The sequence below is a fragment of the Cicer arietinum genome, chromosome 5, assembly GCF_000331145.2.
Source record: "Cicer arietinum cultivar CDC Frontier isolate Library 1 chromosome 5, Cicar.CDCFrontier_v2.0, whole genome shotgun sequence".
NCBI classification, from domain to species: domain Eukaryota; kingdom Viridiplantae; phylum Streptophyta; class Magnoliopsida; order Fabales; family Fabaceae; genus Cicer; species Cicer arietinum.
This window is the reverse complement of record NC_021164.2, coordinates 21217934-21233894: the sequence shown is the minus strand read 5'-3', so window position 1 is coordinate 21233894 and position 15961 is coordinate 21217934. Positions and strand designations below refer to the sequence as shown.

At 31.5% G+C, this 15961-nt stretch overlaps 1 protein-coding gene across 1 annotated transcript; it reads left to right on the top strand.

Annotated features, from left to right (window-relative positions):
- The first annotated feature begins 1805 nt into the window (after window positions 1-1805).
- On the top strand, window positions 1806-6538 carry LOC140920383 (uncharacterized). The gene is made up of 5 exons (XM_073368651.1): window positions 1806-1933; window positions 5314-5575; window positions 5686-5926; window positions 6174-6239; window positions 6315-6538. The coding sequence occupies exons 1-5, from the start codon at window positions 1806-1808 to the stop codon at window positions 6536-6538; spliced, it is 921 nt and encodes a 306-aa protein (XP_073224752.1).
- Window positions 6539-15961: the final 9423 nt, after the last annotated feature.

Here is a 15961-nt window from a genome sequence, read left to right as displayed (position 1 = left end):
TTACAATTTTCGAAAGTGGGGTGGGAAACTGGAATGGTAAATTTTTCCATAATTTTATATAAATTAAACAAAGGCAAAATTGTCTTTAAAAAAATTTGGGGGGGGTGGGAGGTAAAATGGTGGGGGTGCACGGTACAAAACCCAAAACTATTATTCAATAAAAACTAGTAAAAATCGGGAAAACTGGTTTGGACTAGCTAAGTCATTGACCTGAGCTCGATTTTGGAAAACCACTTTGATTTTTATTTTTGCAAAAAAAAAAAAAACCAGTTTTTTAAATTAAAAAAATCTTTTTAAGTTTAACTTAAAAAAAAAACTGCTATTTCATTCAAGCCTTTATTCTACTTAATACGCAGAACACCCGTGGTCGGTTGATTTATACGAGAATTGATATTAGAATTTACATTATAGACTTGTCTTTGTTGTAGATTTTAATATATTTGTCATAGATATTGAGTATTTGTTATAAATTTTATGGATTTTTATTGTATAAGTTATGAAGTTTTTGATATTTTTATATATTTATGAAATATTGTTTGGATTAAATGCTTGAAAGATGATATTATATTTGGAATCATTGAAATTACAAAGGATATTTTAGCAAAATTTAAAGTAATATTTTTTTTGAAGCAATGATTTTTAAGAACTATTTAATTACTTATTTGTTAAATTAGTCGATAGATTTAGCAAACTAAAAGTTTTAATTTTTACGCCGGTCACGGTATCGGATTTCGAGTAGTGACTAGAAGTATCTCATATTAACATTTTTGGATAGTAAAAAATAGATATAATAATGAGTAAAATAAATTTTTAATATATGTCAATTACTTATTATTTTTGGTTTAAATATGTTTTTGGTCTTTGCAGATATTTTTCGTTTTGATTTGGTTCATTGTAATTTGTTTTGTTTGATTTATACTTTTATAAATTCTAACTAGTTTTTTTAGTAAAAAAATGGTGACATGACTAATTTTAGATGTAGTGACACATGGTGACGGTGTAATTGTTGTTGATAAGAAAATATTTAATATTTAAAAACTTAGAGTTTTTATAATTAAAAACTTAAAACTAATTAATCAATTAATAAACCAATTAAATAATAAAAACTCAATAATCTTCATCTTCAACCCTATATTTTTTAATAAAAACTCAACAACCATCATCTTGATATCTAATTTCTTCATCTTCAAATCACAAATTCTCATAGATCCAAACCCTAAACATTTCAAACCCTGAACATCATACATCTTCATCTCTATGGTAAAAGTGAAATTCAGAAACAAACTTCAAATAGACCTCGTCAACTTCAACCCGGTGAGAATTTATCCATATCTTTGGTGGTTATATCTAAATATGTGAATTTGTGATTTGAAGATGAAGAAATTAAGGTTGAAGACAGATTATTGAATTTTTATTAAAAAATTTGAAGTTGAAGACGAAGATTATTGAGTTTTTATTATTTAATTGGTTTATTAATTAATTAATTAGTTTTAAGTTTTTAATTAAATAATTGAATGAGTTAATAAAATGAATTTTTAATTTTAAATATTAAACATTGTCTATTCAACAACAATTACATATTCACCACGTATCACTTCATCCGAAATTAGTCATATCACTATCTTTTTACTATAAAAGATTCAAGACTTTTTTAAAACTTCTTAGAATTTACAAGGGATAAATAAAGAACTAAACTCCACCCAAGTAATAGTCATGATAAGGATGGGAAAAGTAAATATTGGCAACAATTGGTTGGACACAATCAGCATGATATTCCAAATTTGAATCAACAAAAACATGCTAGCATGGAGATTGACGATCACAATCCATATGTGGACTTACAGAATGACAAAGAGGTTCAACCCCAACCATTAAGGCATCACACTTCCTCCATTAGGGCAGCTACCTTCTCTCAAAGACCTGCAGATAAATGGTATGAGTAGATTGGAAACAATTGGCTCGCAGTTCTATGGCATAACACGTGCAGATACTAATTCTCCATTCCAACCCTTTCCAGCCCTTGAGAAGCTAAAATTTGAGAAGATGTCGAATTGGAAGGAATGGCTTTCCTTTGAAGGCAAAATATTTCCTTTTCCCGTCTTAAAACTCTAAGATTAGATCAATGTCCCGAACTGAGGGGACATTTTCTTAGTCATAGAGGAAATTACAATATTTTGGCGTAATCGATTGCTAACTACATCATCTACTTTGCATTGGCTCTCCTCAATAAAATCTTTAAATTTGTTTTCTCAAGAGTCCACTGAATTGTCGTTGCTTGGAAGCGATTCTCCATGCCTTGTGCAACTTGCAATAATATTCAACTTTTAACACGCTAATATCTTTGCCTAAAATGTTTCTAATCTTTGCTTGTCTTCAACACTTGGATCTCATTTATATTAAGAATTTAGCATTTTTGCCCCCTGAAACCAATTACACATCACTTGTGACTTTGGAGTTAAAAAATTGTTGTTGTAATTCACTTACCTATTTTTCAAGGCCGACAATCGTGCAACCAGAACATTGTCACATACCCCCATTAGGGAAATTTTATATTTGTACTTTTTATTCAAAATAAATATCCAATTTGAAGAGAGATTATCTTATCTCTAAACAAAAGACTAAATATAATTTTCTCAACTCTCATCTTCTCTCTATCTTGAATCTTGATGTTAGGATTTTGTAATTTACTGATTTTAGGAACTCAATTTGTTTATAAGGATTGATTTACTGACTTACTTATTTACTGATGAACTCATTGTTTATTAGGTTTAATAACGATGTTAGGGTTTTATATTTTAGGAACTCATTACTGATTTTGTGATTTACAATAGTACTAATAGATTAGTAATCTATTAGATCACCACTAATAGAATTTTACCTTTTTAAGTCACCTAAAATATACATTTTAAGTCAGTTCTGTGTCTGAGTTAACAGCAAACAGCTTAAAAAATACGTTGTTTTTTAACTCGTTTCACGAACTGACTTAACAGAACTTCACCATGTTAAGTCAATTCAGGTTAATCGACTTAAACATCATAAATTCAGTTCAACAAATCAACTTTTTGAGTCAGATATTTTGATCAACTGACTTAATAGATAGAGTTAAAATAATTTTTTTTTTTATTTATCATTTTATTTTTATGCTCTTGATTCATTTCTATATATAATATTTCTTATTAAATTTCAAATAAAAGTTTTGAACTTACAATCACAATTTTATATAATCATTTAATAATCAAAATATACAATATAAGATGTTCATATAAAATATAGAGATGTGTCTCATTTCTGGCTAATATTGACAAGATGGAAAAATCATTTAGATGTCTATTAATCAAATTACCAAATCACACTATAGCAATATTCAATAGACCTACATTAGCATTGTCATTTTCTTCAATGAATTCCAAGATAAAATCCATACAACGTTTTTGAACTTCTTTAGTTTGATCTGAATGAAATGATCTCGAGACATCAAATATCTGAAGAAAAAAAAAAACACAATCAATATCAGTTGAATCCTAATTTTTTATGATACGAATATTAAAAAATACAATCAATAGTAACTTGTAATTTTTCATCATACAAACATAAAAAAACACAATCAATAACAACTTATAAAAAATTATATGCCTACATCCATGAATCAACGTTGGTTCAATGTTCAACTTATGTAACATGATATAGTAGTCACCTTCATACATTTGTCATGTTTAAAAAATCATCATGCTATATTCATTTTGTATAACTATGAAAAATCTCATAATAAATAAGATGATTTCTTATTTATTCAAAATGTAACCCATTTACATTTAAACATTAACACAAAGGCAATAAAATTCTCCTTCGTTGTTAGGAATTTTTTTAAAAATCAAATTGTAAAAATTCTTCCACACCTTATTGTTCTTTGCTTTTTTTATTTATCGTCCTAGTATGTCGTATTCATACTAATTAAGAGTAATCTAACGACAGTATACTATTGTTTTCTTCTTTATTTTTATTATTTTGATTATTGTTTTGTTCCTTTTATATAAAATGAAACATGTATTTTATTGTAACATATATTCTTATAAAGCATATTATTATTTTTTCAAAATTATAAAAATGAAGAGAAATATTGTAACATATATCTCACTAAGGCAAAATTTAGCAACAAAAAAATATGCAAGTTCATATCTAATCTCCAAAAAAAATGATAAAGAGTCATTTCAAAAGAATGAATTTGACATGCCATAGTGTATAACTCTTTTGAGATGTTATTCTTTAGAAAAGAATTTATAACGATAAATACTAATCATTCTAGCAACATAGAGATTAAAAATTACTGTTATATATCAACCATTATAATACTATAAAATTATTTTTTAAAAATTATTAATATCTCTACACAACTTGAAAATCAAACTTTGGAGAGTAATGACGATAAAACGGAGACTTGACTGAGGTTGACGGAGGACAGAGATGGTGACCATAAAATGGCGACTACGATTGTACTAATCATTTTTGCAACATAAAGTTTAAAAATTATTATTATATATCAACCATTATAACAGTAGAAAATTATAAATAAATAAAAAATTACTAATATATGTACATGAACTTGTAAATGTAAATCAAATATGTGGAGTGGGAGGTCGAGAGGAGCATGGTGACTATAAAATGAAGATGAGAAAAGTGTTGACGAAGAGAAAGTTTGAAGTGTTAGGGCGTAGGAATATAAAACGCTAAATACACGTTATTTTTATAGTGCGTAAACGTGGTTTAAATCGGTTATCAATGTAACAAGTTAAACATGTTTTAAATATTTATAAAATTGCCACCGCCTCACGTAACTAAGTTGTTTATTCAATTAACCGAGTTAAACATATAAGTTTTAAATATTTACAAAATTACCACGCCTCATTTTATTACATAGTTTAGCCATTTAACCGAGTTAAACATAGAATAATAGACATATATTAACTTGTTTATTCAGGAAACCGACTTAAATATACCTTCGACTTAAATAGGTTTTTAACATAGAAAAATAGGTTTTTAAGTCTAGTGACACCTAAACGACTTAAGTGTCTATGTTAAAAACCTATTTTTCTACTAGCACTTGCTGGTAAACGCTATAGAGTTGGTCATCAGTTGACAAAATTGTGAGAAATTTCAAGTTTTTGTACCATGCCTCAGAAGATTAGAAAGTATAATTTTGAATATGAGAAGCATAAGAAAAATAAATTTTTTGAAGATTTAACTCAATCTCAAACAGAGGGTCTTGATAACCTTGGTTGATGAATTTGCTTTAAAAAAGTATTAGAAAGATGACAGTTGGGAATTTGGATTAGGGAATTTTCCATCCAACTTGCCAATCCTTGACGGAAAAAATTGGGAGAGATGGTCTGCATCTATGAGATCATTACTAGTAGCTCAAGAAGTGTTTGAGATTATCCAAGAAGAGTATGAACAGCTAGGTCTCAATCCAATAAAAAGGCAGCAGGCAGCATTCAAAGATTTCAATAAAAGAGATTGCAAGACATTGTTTTACACCCAACAAAGTGAGGATTCCAACAACTTTGAGAGGATTTCAAAGGCATCTGCATAAAATGAGGCATGAGATAACTTGGTTAAATATTACACGGTTGTGGAAAACCCAAGAAAGTGAAACTACAAATGCTAAGAAGGTAGTATGAATTGTTGCAGATGGAGGAAGATGAAAATGTTGCTGATTACTTCAATAGAGTGCAAGAAATTGCCAATCAAATGCAAAACAATGGTAAAGTGATAAATGAACTGATGATCATTGAGAAGATTCTGAGAACATTGACTCCAAGGTACGATCACATATTGGTGGCCACAGAAGAATCAAAGAACCTTGAGACATTGAAAGTAGAAGACTTACAAGGATCACTAGAATCTCATGAACTGAGATTAAAAGAAAGGAGTACAACAACTCAAGTACAATCATTGCAAGCTTAGGTCAGCAAGAAATTCAATCAAGATGGAGTGAAATACAAGAAGGGAAAGGGAAAATCTAAGTGGTACAAGAAGCATAAATTATATGAAGGGGCTGCTGGAAATTCAAGAAACTAGAACAGTAGTGATTATCACAACATGACGTCATGGTAAGAAGAAGTTTGACAAGAAGGGGATTCAATGTTATAATTGTCAAAAATGGGGGCACTTTGCAGATGAATGTAGATCCAAGAAGGTACAAAGAGACGATGGTGAAGCTCAGATGGAAGTTGAGGACTCAGGTTTAGATGATGTACTGCTAATGGCTATCACTAATTCAGAGGATGACTGCCCATAATTGTAGTATCTTGACACAGGTTGTTCCAATCATATGATTGGGCATAAGGAGTGGTTAGTAAGCATTGATGAGAAGGTGAAAAGAGAGATCAAATTTGCAGAGAATATCATAGTGACAGCTGAAGGTGTTAGCAAGGTACTGATTCAAAGGAAAGATAGCAAACAATCCTTCATTTGTGATGTGTTATATGTGCCAAACATGAAGAACAACCTGATGAGTCTTGGAAAATTGCTGGAAAAATAATACTTTATGAAATGGAAATTGGGCAAATAAAGATGTTTAATAGTTCAAAGAGGCTTGTCTTGAAGGCACCATTGTCCAAGAACATAACCTTCAAGATTGAGATTCAAATCAGTGAGAATCAATGCATGGCTGCTGAAATCAAGAGTGAAAATAAGTTGTGGCACCAATGGTTTGGGCACCTGAAAATAAGTTGTGGCACCAATGGTTTGTGCTAGGAGTTCTTGAAATTCAGATACCAAAGGGGATATGTGAAGAATGTTTTCAGGCTAAACAACACAGGAAAAAATTCAAATCATAATTGCCTATTAGATCTTCAAGGATGATAGAGGTAATTTTTTCTGATGTATGTGGTTCATTTGAAGCAATCTCAATAGGAGGTAACAACTACTTTGTATCATTCATTGATGATTTAACAAGTAAAATCTGGATATATTTAATTAAAAGAAAAAGTCAAGTGTTTGATGTGTTTAAAAGATCCAAAGTGGTCTTAATATGAAAATCATCAAACAGATGGATGAGGAGAATATAATTCTCATGAATTCCATGAATTTTGTGAAAAAGAATGAATGTTACATGAAGTGACTGCACCGTACACTCCACAACATAATGGAACTGCTGAAATAAGAAACATAACTATATTGAATATGACTAAAAGTATGTTGAAGGGAAAGAAAATGCCTCACAAATTTTGGGGAGAAGTAATATCAACTGCAATATATATCTTGAATAGGTGTCCAACCAAAAGACTTGAAACTAGGACACCTGAAAAAGTCTGGTCTAGAAGGAAGCCAACTGTGAATCATCTGAGAGTGTTTGGTTCACTATGCTTTAGACATGCACAACCCAAAACAGGAGGAAATTGGATGATAGGGCTGAACAGATGGTGCTGCTGGGGTATGACTCAACTAGGTTGTATAAGCTATATGATCCAAACAAAGAAAAGGTAGTAATAAGCAGGGACATACTAGTAGATGAATCAAAACATTGGGACTGGCAGATGAGGGCAGCTGTAACGCACCGAATTTTTAATCCAAAACGTTACTTAAAAAAAAATTATTGCTTAGAAAAATTTATGATTTTTTTTAAGAGTACATAACAGTTATTCATTCAAATAATTAGTAACAATCACGTTATTTAATATCATTTAGAAAATATTTATTCAAAATTTAAAACAAAGTAAAGACAATTATTCCTAACGGAAGGGAAGCACTTCCGTATTTTTAGAAATACAGTACATTTTAAAAGTTTGTGACAAAAGATTAAAAAGAACTTAGTAATATTGGGCAATTATATTATTACAAATTTGTCTTGAAAAAAAAAACCAATGTTTACCCATGTTCGCCACACGTCAATACTCATTAACTACTCTTGAATCTCCTCGAACTCATTAGTACCTAAAATGTTGTTGTAAGGGTCAATTTTTTCCATCATCTACATCATACCAAAGCTAAACATATAGAAGAATAACCCAAAACATATAAAAGTAAAAACTTCCAATTTAAAAGAAAAAAATGTGCAAACCGGTAAATTGTATGTCAAAACATATGCATAATGCATGCTCCTAAAACTATATGATGCAAATATAAACCTGCCACTAAGGCAACTTCTACACAGAAAGATCACCCAAACCAATGGGGAAAACAAACCTGCCACTAAGGCAACTCCCACGAAGATGCATATGCAATGACATGATGATATAGTATCAAAGAGATATATTCCCACACAACCCACTAAGAATCATGTCATATGCATTCAAAATTACTTTTTAAACTCATCACAAAGAACACATACCACACATCCTTATCATGAGTATCACAAATTCGTAGACAAATAATCATAAAAATTATGACTTTCATCACATACACATAAAAATAGAAATTTGATATCATATAGGCCATAAAAACTAACACTTTAACATATATAACAAAAAAATTCAAACTCCAACTCATATACATAATAAATGTTAAAACTTTATCACATATAAGGTAAAAATTAAAACTTTATTTCATATTCATCATAAAACTATAATTTTATCACACATAGCATAAAATTTGATACTTTACTCCATAGAAGTTATATATTACAATTCAATCTCAACAAAAATTGGGGATTTATTATTGTAATTCATTAGTCTACATTTATTCCTTTTAAAAAATATAAGTAATCACGATTATTTATTTCATGTCATCCAACCAACGGCCTAACTATAATTTGTGTGGGGGAAAAGCTATTCCCTTGGCCGTTTTTCTTCCTAGTACAAAGCTTTAAGCCCCACGAAGTTGTTCACAAGGAAAAGAAGTTCAAAACTTTGGATACATGAAGAAAAAGAGGTGTAAAGGTGATGGCGGCTAGGGTTTCGGTATTCCTTTTTGTTTATTATTAGTGAGTATATAGAAATTGTGGACTTAGGGAATATTTAAAGTGGAAATTGTTGGTTAGATAATGTTAGGCCTAAATGAAGAATAAGAGGGATAAAATGTCACCTTTTTTTTTTGTTAACCTTGATCATAAAAACCAAGCCACAAACACATAGCCCAAATTTCTACTCATTCAAGTGGGTTGGGTCATACCAAGACCCAAACCCTTAGCCCAAATTTTTCTTGCACTAGAAAAACACATCTATATATAATATATATCTACTTAAATATATATTTAAACTCCTCATTGATTAAATAATTCTTACTAATAACTTTATCAACTACAATAAATCGGACAAGGAAAATAATTATCGCACATAATTTAATATTGAATAATACTGATAGGTTCTAATTATTTTAAATAATAAATTTAGAGAATGTTACAATACTCACCCCCTTAAACATAGTTTCGTCCTCGAAACTAGTTAGACATGAAAAGGTTAGGGTAGAGCTCTCTCATTTTTTCCTCTAATTCCCAAGTTTCATCTCCAATTGTTTGGTCCCAAATCACCTTGACCAAGGCGATCTCCTTACCTCGTAGGTGGTTAATAGTCCTATCTCCAATGCTTAGTGGTGGAATTACAATGGAAATGTTCTCCTTCAACTAGATTTCATCTGGCGTGATAATATGGGAAAGATCAGCCATGTACTTCCTCAGCTGTGACACATGGAATACGTTGTGCAGTTTGGCTAGACTCGGAGGCAAGGAAATTTGGTAAGCTACGAGATCTACACGTCGGAGTAACTGAAATGGGCCAATGAATTTAGGAGTAAGCTTCTTAGACTTCAGTGCCTACCAACTCCAATAGGCGTCACTCTCAAAAATACATGTTCACCCTCTTGAAACTCCAGCGGCTTCCTCCGTTGGTCGGCATAACTCTTTTGTTTGCTTTGTGCTGTCTTCATCCTTTCTTGGATCAGATGAACTTGATCTGTGGTCTGTTGTACCAATTTTGGCCCCACAATTAGGTTTTCACCATTTTGATAACAACACAAGGGAGTTTGGCACTTATGCCTATACAGGGCCTTGTATTGTGTCATCCCAATGCTCGCATGATAGTTTTTGTTTGTTATATGTGAACTCAACGAGAGGCAACATATTATCCCAACTTCCTCGCTCATCCAAAACATACGCTCTCAGTAAATCCTCCAAGGTCTGAATAGTCCTTTATGTTTGTCCATCGGTTTAAGGGTGATAGGCCGAACTCAATCTCAACTTAGTACCCAACGCCTCATGTAATGCTCCCCACAAACGAGAAATGAACTTTGAATCTCAATCTTACACAATGCTGGAGGGTACCCCATGTAGTCTAACGATATCAGAAATGTAGAGCTCTGCAAGCTTAGTCACATCATAAGTAGTCCTCAGGGGTATGAAATGAGCAGATTTGGTCAACCTATCGACAATCACCCAAATGGAGTCAAACTTCTGTTGAGTCTTAGGAAATGCTACCATGAAATCCATAGATATATTATCCCATTTCCATACTGGTATATTTAATGACCTTAGTAGTCCCTCTGGTTTCTGATGCTCTACCTTGGCTTTCTGACAAGTCAAACATGAAGCCCCATATTCTGCTACATGTTTCTTCATTCTCGGCCACTAGAAATTTTGCTTAAGGTCTTTATACATTTTGGTGGTATCAGGGTGAATACACAACTTGCTTTTATGGGCCTCATCCAAGATAGTTTTCCTCAATTATGTATTGTCAGGTATACAAACACGTCCATTACATCTCAAAATATCATCTGGGCCCACCTCAAATTCAAGGGCCTTGCTAACCTCGATCAACTTCCTTTTTCTTTTGAGTCAACACGTCTGTAACTGGGAGAACTTTAATCTTATTCATCAATTCACTATCTATAATGATCATTCCACATTGCACTTTCCCCAATGGGGAATCCAAATTAAGATCCAAGTCACGGAACTTCTCTAACAACTCCAACCCCTTCATTATTACATACGAGAGATGAACTCGTTTCCTGCTTAGGGCATCAGCCACCATGTTTGCCTTCCTTGGATGGTAATTCAACATCAACTCATAATCTTTAATGAATTCAATCCATCTCCTCTGCCTAATGTTAAGTTCCTTTTGATCGAACAAGTATTTCAAACTCTTATGATCACTAAACACATCAAAACTACACCCATATAGATAATATCTCCAAATTTTCAATGCAAAGACAATTGCAGCTAACTCTGAGTCATGAGTGGGATAATTCTTTTCATGCACCTTTAATTGTTCTACATCAACACAAAACCTAAACCTTGATAGGAAGCATCACAATAAACTTTGTAAGGCTTTATTGGTTGTGGAAACACTAACACTGGGGACATAATTAGCTTCTCCTTCATCAGTTGGAAACTTTTCTCACACACCTCAATCGACGCGTAAATCTGGTTCTTATCCGTAAGGTGTGTCAATGGAGCAACAATATTGGAAAATTCCTAAATAATCTCCTATAGTACCCGACCAAACCTAGGAAACTTCTAATCTCTATGACTGTATGCGGTTGTTTCCATGCCATCACGACTTCTACCTTGGATGGGTCGACATCAATCACTTCCTTATAAACTACATGTCCTAAGAACTTCACTTTTTCTAACCAAAATTCACATTTTCCTAGATTGGCATATAGTTTTTGCTCCTTCAGTACTTGTAGAGCTTGACGCAAATGCTCCTCATGTTCTTCTTGGGTCTTGGAATAAATCAAGATGTCATCAATAAAGATCACCACGAACTTGTCTAAGAATGGACGGAAGATACAATTCATATAATCCATGAAGATAGTTGGCGCATTGGTCACTCCGAAGGGCATCACCAAGTACTCATAGTGCCCATAACACGTTCTAAAGGTCATCTTGGATATATCATCTTCTTTCACCCGAATCTGATAGTACCCTGACTTTAGATCAATCTTAAAAAACACCTTTGCCCTCTGAGTTGGTCTATTAAATCATCAATGCGGGGTAAGGGGTGTCTATTTTTTATTGTGACCTTGTTGAGTTGTCGGTAATCAACGCGCAATCTCGACTTTTCATCCTTCTTCTTGACCAATAATACACGGGCTCCCCATGGTGACACACCAGGCCGAATGAATTTCTTAGACAAAAGGTCTTCCAATTGGTTCTTTAGTTCTGATAGCTCTAAGGGAGCTATTATGTAAGGAGCGATAGAGATGGGTCCAATATCTTGAATAACATCGATAGAAAATTCGACGTCGCAGACTAGGGGTAGTCCTGGTACGTATGGTGGGAAAACTTTAGAGAAATCCTTCACCACTAGGATCTCATTGACAACAACATCTGGATTCATACTGATGGACTTGAGAAAGACATATTTTTGAACTCCTCCCTTCAGAGAAAACTTCAGTCTATTGGCCGAAAGGAACTTCGAAATATCGAGATATGGAAATATCACATTCTGTCAGGCGCAATCTAACACGACTTAGTTGCTAGACAACCTATCCATTCCCAAAATTACTCAAAGATGTTTCAAAGGAATACAAATTAAATCGATCTTCAAATTAATTTTAAACACAGTCAGCGGGCAATACAAGCACGCCAAATTACACTTTACTAGTTCAACAGAGGGAGGGTAACCAGTAAATCGAATGGTAAGGTAGTGACATCTAGTTGGAGCGAATCCACCCAATCCAGTGAAATGAACGAGTGTGTCGCTCCATAATCATCTGAGGAAGATGGTGTTTCTTCTCCACTAATATGATAAACACGTCCTCGAGCAGTAGGGTGTGCAACATCCTTGTTGTTGACAACATTCTTATTGTCAGCGGTGTCCTTCTCTTGACAATCTTTTACAAGATGGCCTGGTTTATGACAAGCATAACATATCCTGGTTCTTTCGGGACACTCAATTATCATATGATAGGATAACACTATGACCTAATTGTAACCATAGCGTCATAAGGAAATATTTTATTCACGACTATATAGTAGGTTTATATCACACAGTAAGTCGTGCACTAGAGGGGTTCCCAGGTAAGAGAAGTGGGTCAATGGACCACTTAATAACCAAGTATTTCCTTAGCCAAAATTATGCTAATACAACATTTTACGCTATTACCTTTCCTTTCTATTATGGGGACAATAGGTTCTGGTCACACGATAAGTCATGTACTAGAGGGGTTCCTAGGAAAGAGAGGTGGGTCAACGGACCACTTAATAACCAAGTCTTTCCTTAACCAGAATCCCACTAATACAACTTTGTATGGTGTTACCCTTCCCTTCTATTATGGGGATTCTAAAATTTTATATAGGTTAGAGGTTTAAATCATTGTCTTTATTACAAAAATTTAATTTATAACACAAAAATTAAGTAATTAAGGAATACTCATAATCAATATAATTCAATTGGTCTAATTAATAACATCATTAAAGGGGAGACCAATTAGTTATTGTATGTTTTCAAATCAAGTCAATACAAATCAATACACAATAATTCTACATTATAGCAAAATAAAACTAATCATTTTACGATTATAAAATTAAAAAAAAAATTCAATTCGTGACAATTAATTGATAATGTCATAAATGTACAAACAATTATAACATAACGTCAAATTAAATTCATAACGACAATTATTTAAAAACTTAAATCATGAGTAGTAAATTCACAACATCGTAATAGTAAATTCATAACGTTACTAATCATACTTATTAAATTCATAACATACAGACAATTATTTAAAAAAAATTCAAATCACGAGTATTAAAGAAATAACATACAAACAATAAAAAAAAAAAATCAAATTATGATTAGTAAATTCGTAATGTCACAATATTAAATTGATATCATTATTAAATCACAAGTATTAAATCTATAACATACAAACAATTATTTAAAAAAAAATTAAATCACGAGTATTAAATTCATAACATACAAACAAACAAAAATATTCAAATCACGAGTATTAAATTCGCAGCGTCATAATATTAAATTCATAACGTCATTAAAGTCAAAAAAAATTATTGAATTAAATCAAATTAAAACTATTTTCAATTCAAAGGAGTTTAAGGCATATATTTAATCACAAAAATTTAAGGAGGTTACGCAATTAATGGTTGATAATAATAGGAATTTATGTACTTAATAAAAAAAAAATAGAAAACCAAATAATTAATCTAATTAATGACACACAATAGGAATTTAAAATATCAGTAAAATCCAATAGTTAGAAATACAAACAATTAACACAAGCAACGTTAAAATATATGCGACATACACGAAGCGTCCCACCCCCAAAAGTTCGAAAATTATTGCTCTGATATCATATTGTAACGCCCTGAATTTTTAATAAAAAACGTTACTTAAAAAAAATACTTATTGTTTAGAAAAGTTTACGATTTTTTTTAAAAATACACATTTATTCATTTAAATAATTAGTAACAAAATATCTAGTCAAAATTTTTTTAAAAAAGTAAAGACAATTATTCCTAAAGGAATGGAACCACTTTCGTATTTCTAGAATTCCAGTACATTCTAAACGTTTGTGACAAAATATTAAAAAGAAGTTAGTAATATTGGGAAATTCTATCATTACAAAATTATCTTGAAAAAAAAACTCATGTTTACCCCATGTTCGCCACATGTCAATACTAATTAACAACTCTTATATTTCCTCGAAATCATTAGTACCTAAAATGTAGTTGTAAGGGTCAGTTTTTTCCATCATCCACATCAAACCAAATCTAAACATATAGAAGAATAACACAAAACATATAAATGTAAAACTTCTAATTTAATAGAAAAAAATGTGCAAACCGGTAAATTGTATATCAAAATATATGCATAATGCATGCTCTTAAAACTATACGATCCAGATATAAATTTGTCAGTAAGGCAACTTCCACACAAAATGATCACCCATACCAATAGGAAAAACAAACATGCCACTAAGGCAACTTCCACACAGAAAGATCACCCATACCAATGGGGAAACAAACATGTCACTAAGGAACCTCCCACGAAGATGCATATGTCATGACATGATGATATAGTATCAAAGAGATATATTCCTACACAACCCACTAAGAATCATGTCATATGCATTCAAAATCACTTTTTAAAATTATCACCTTATTTACATATCAGTAAGAACACATACCACACATCCTTATCATGAGTATCACATATTCATAGACAAATAATCATAAAAATTGTGACTTTCACCACATACACATAAAAATAGAAACTTGATATCATATAGGCCATAAAAATTAACATTTTAACATATATAACAAGAAAATTCAAACTCCAACTTATATACATAATAAAAGTTACAATTTTATCACATATAAGGTAAAACTTTAAACTTTATTTCATATTCATCATAAAACTACAATTTTATCACACATAGTATAAAATTTCATACTTTACTCCATAGAAGTTATATATTACAATTCAATCTCAACAAAAATTGGGATTTTATTATTTTAATCCATTAGTCTACATTTATTCAATTTAAATTATAAGTAATCACAATTATTAATTTCATGTCATTCAACCAACGGCTTAACTATAATTTGTGCGGGGAAAAACATTTACCTTGGGTGCTTTTCTTCCTAGTACAAAGCTTTAATCCCCACGGAGTTATTTACAAGGAAAAGAAGTTCCAAGCTTTGGATACACGAAGAAAAGGAGGTCTGAAGGTGATGGTGGCTAGGGTTTCAGTATTCCTTTTTGTTTATTATTAGTGAGTATACAAAAATTGTGGACTTATGAAAAATTTAAAGTGGAAATTGTTGGTTAGATAATGTTGGACCTAAATGAAGAATAAGAGGGATAAAATGTCACTATTTTTTCTCTTTTTTTGTTTTTTTGTTAACCTCGATCATAAAAACCAAGCCACAAATACATTGCCCAAATTTATACTCATTCAAGTGGGTTGGATCACACCTGGCGTCAAACCCTTAACCCAAATTCTTCTTGAACTAGAAAAACACATCTTCATATAAAATAAATCTACTTATATATATATATATATA

Bases quoted from the DNA above. Each gene is read 5' to 3' on its own strand.
- LOC140920383 (XM_073368651.1), top strand. From the start codon at position 1,806: ATGGAGATTGACGATCACAATCCATATGTGGACTTACAGAATGACAAA. The intron at 1,934-5,313 runs GTATGAGTAGAT...GAAAGATGACAG, and splicing joins CAAAGACCTGCAGATAAATG to TTGGGAATTTGGATTAGGGA. The intron at 6,240-6,314 runs GTTTAGATGATG...ATCTTGACACAG, and splicing joins GATGGAAGTTGAGGACTCAG to GTTGTTCCAATCATATGATT.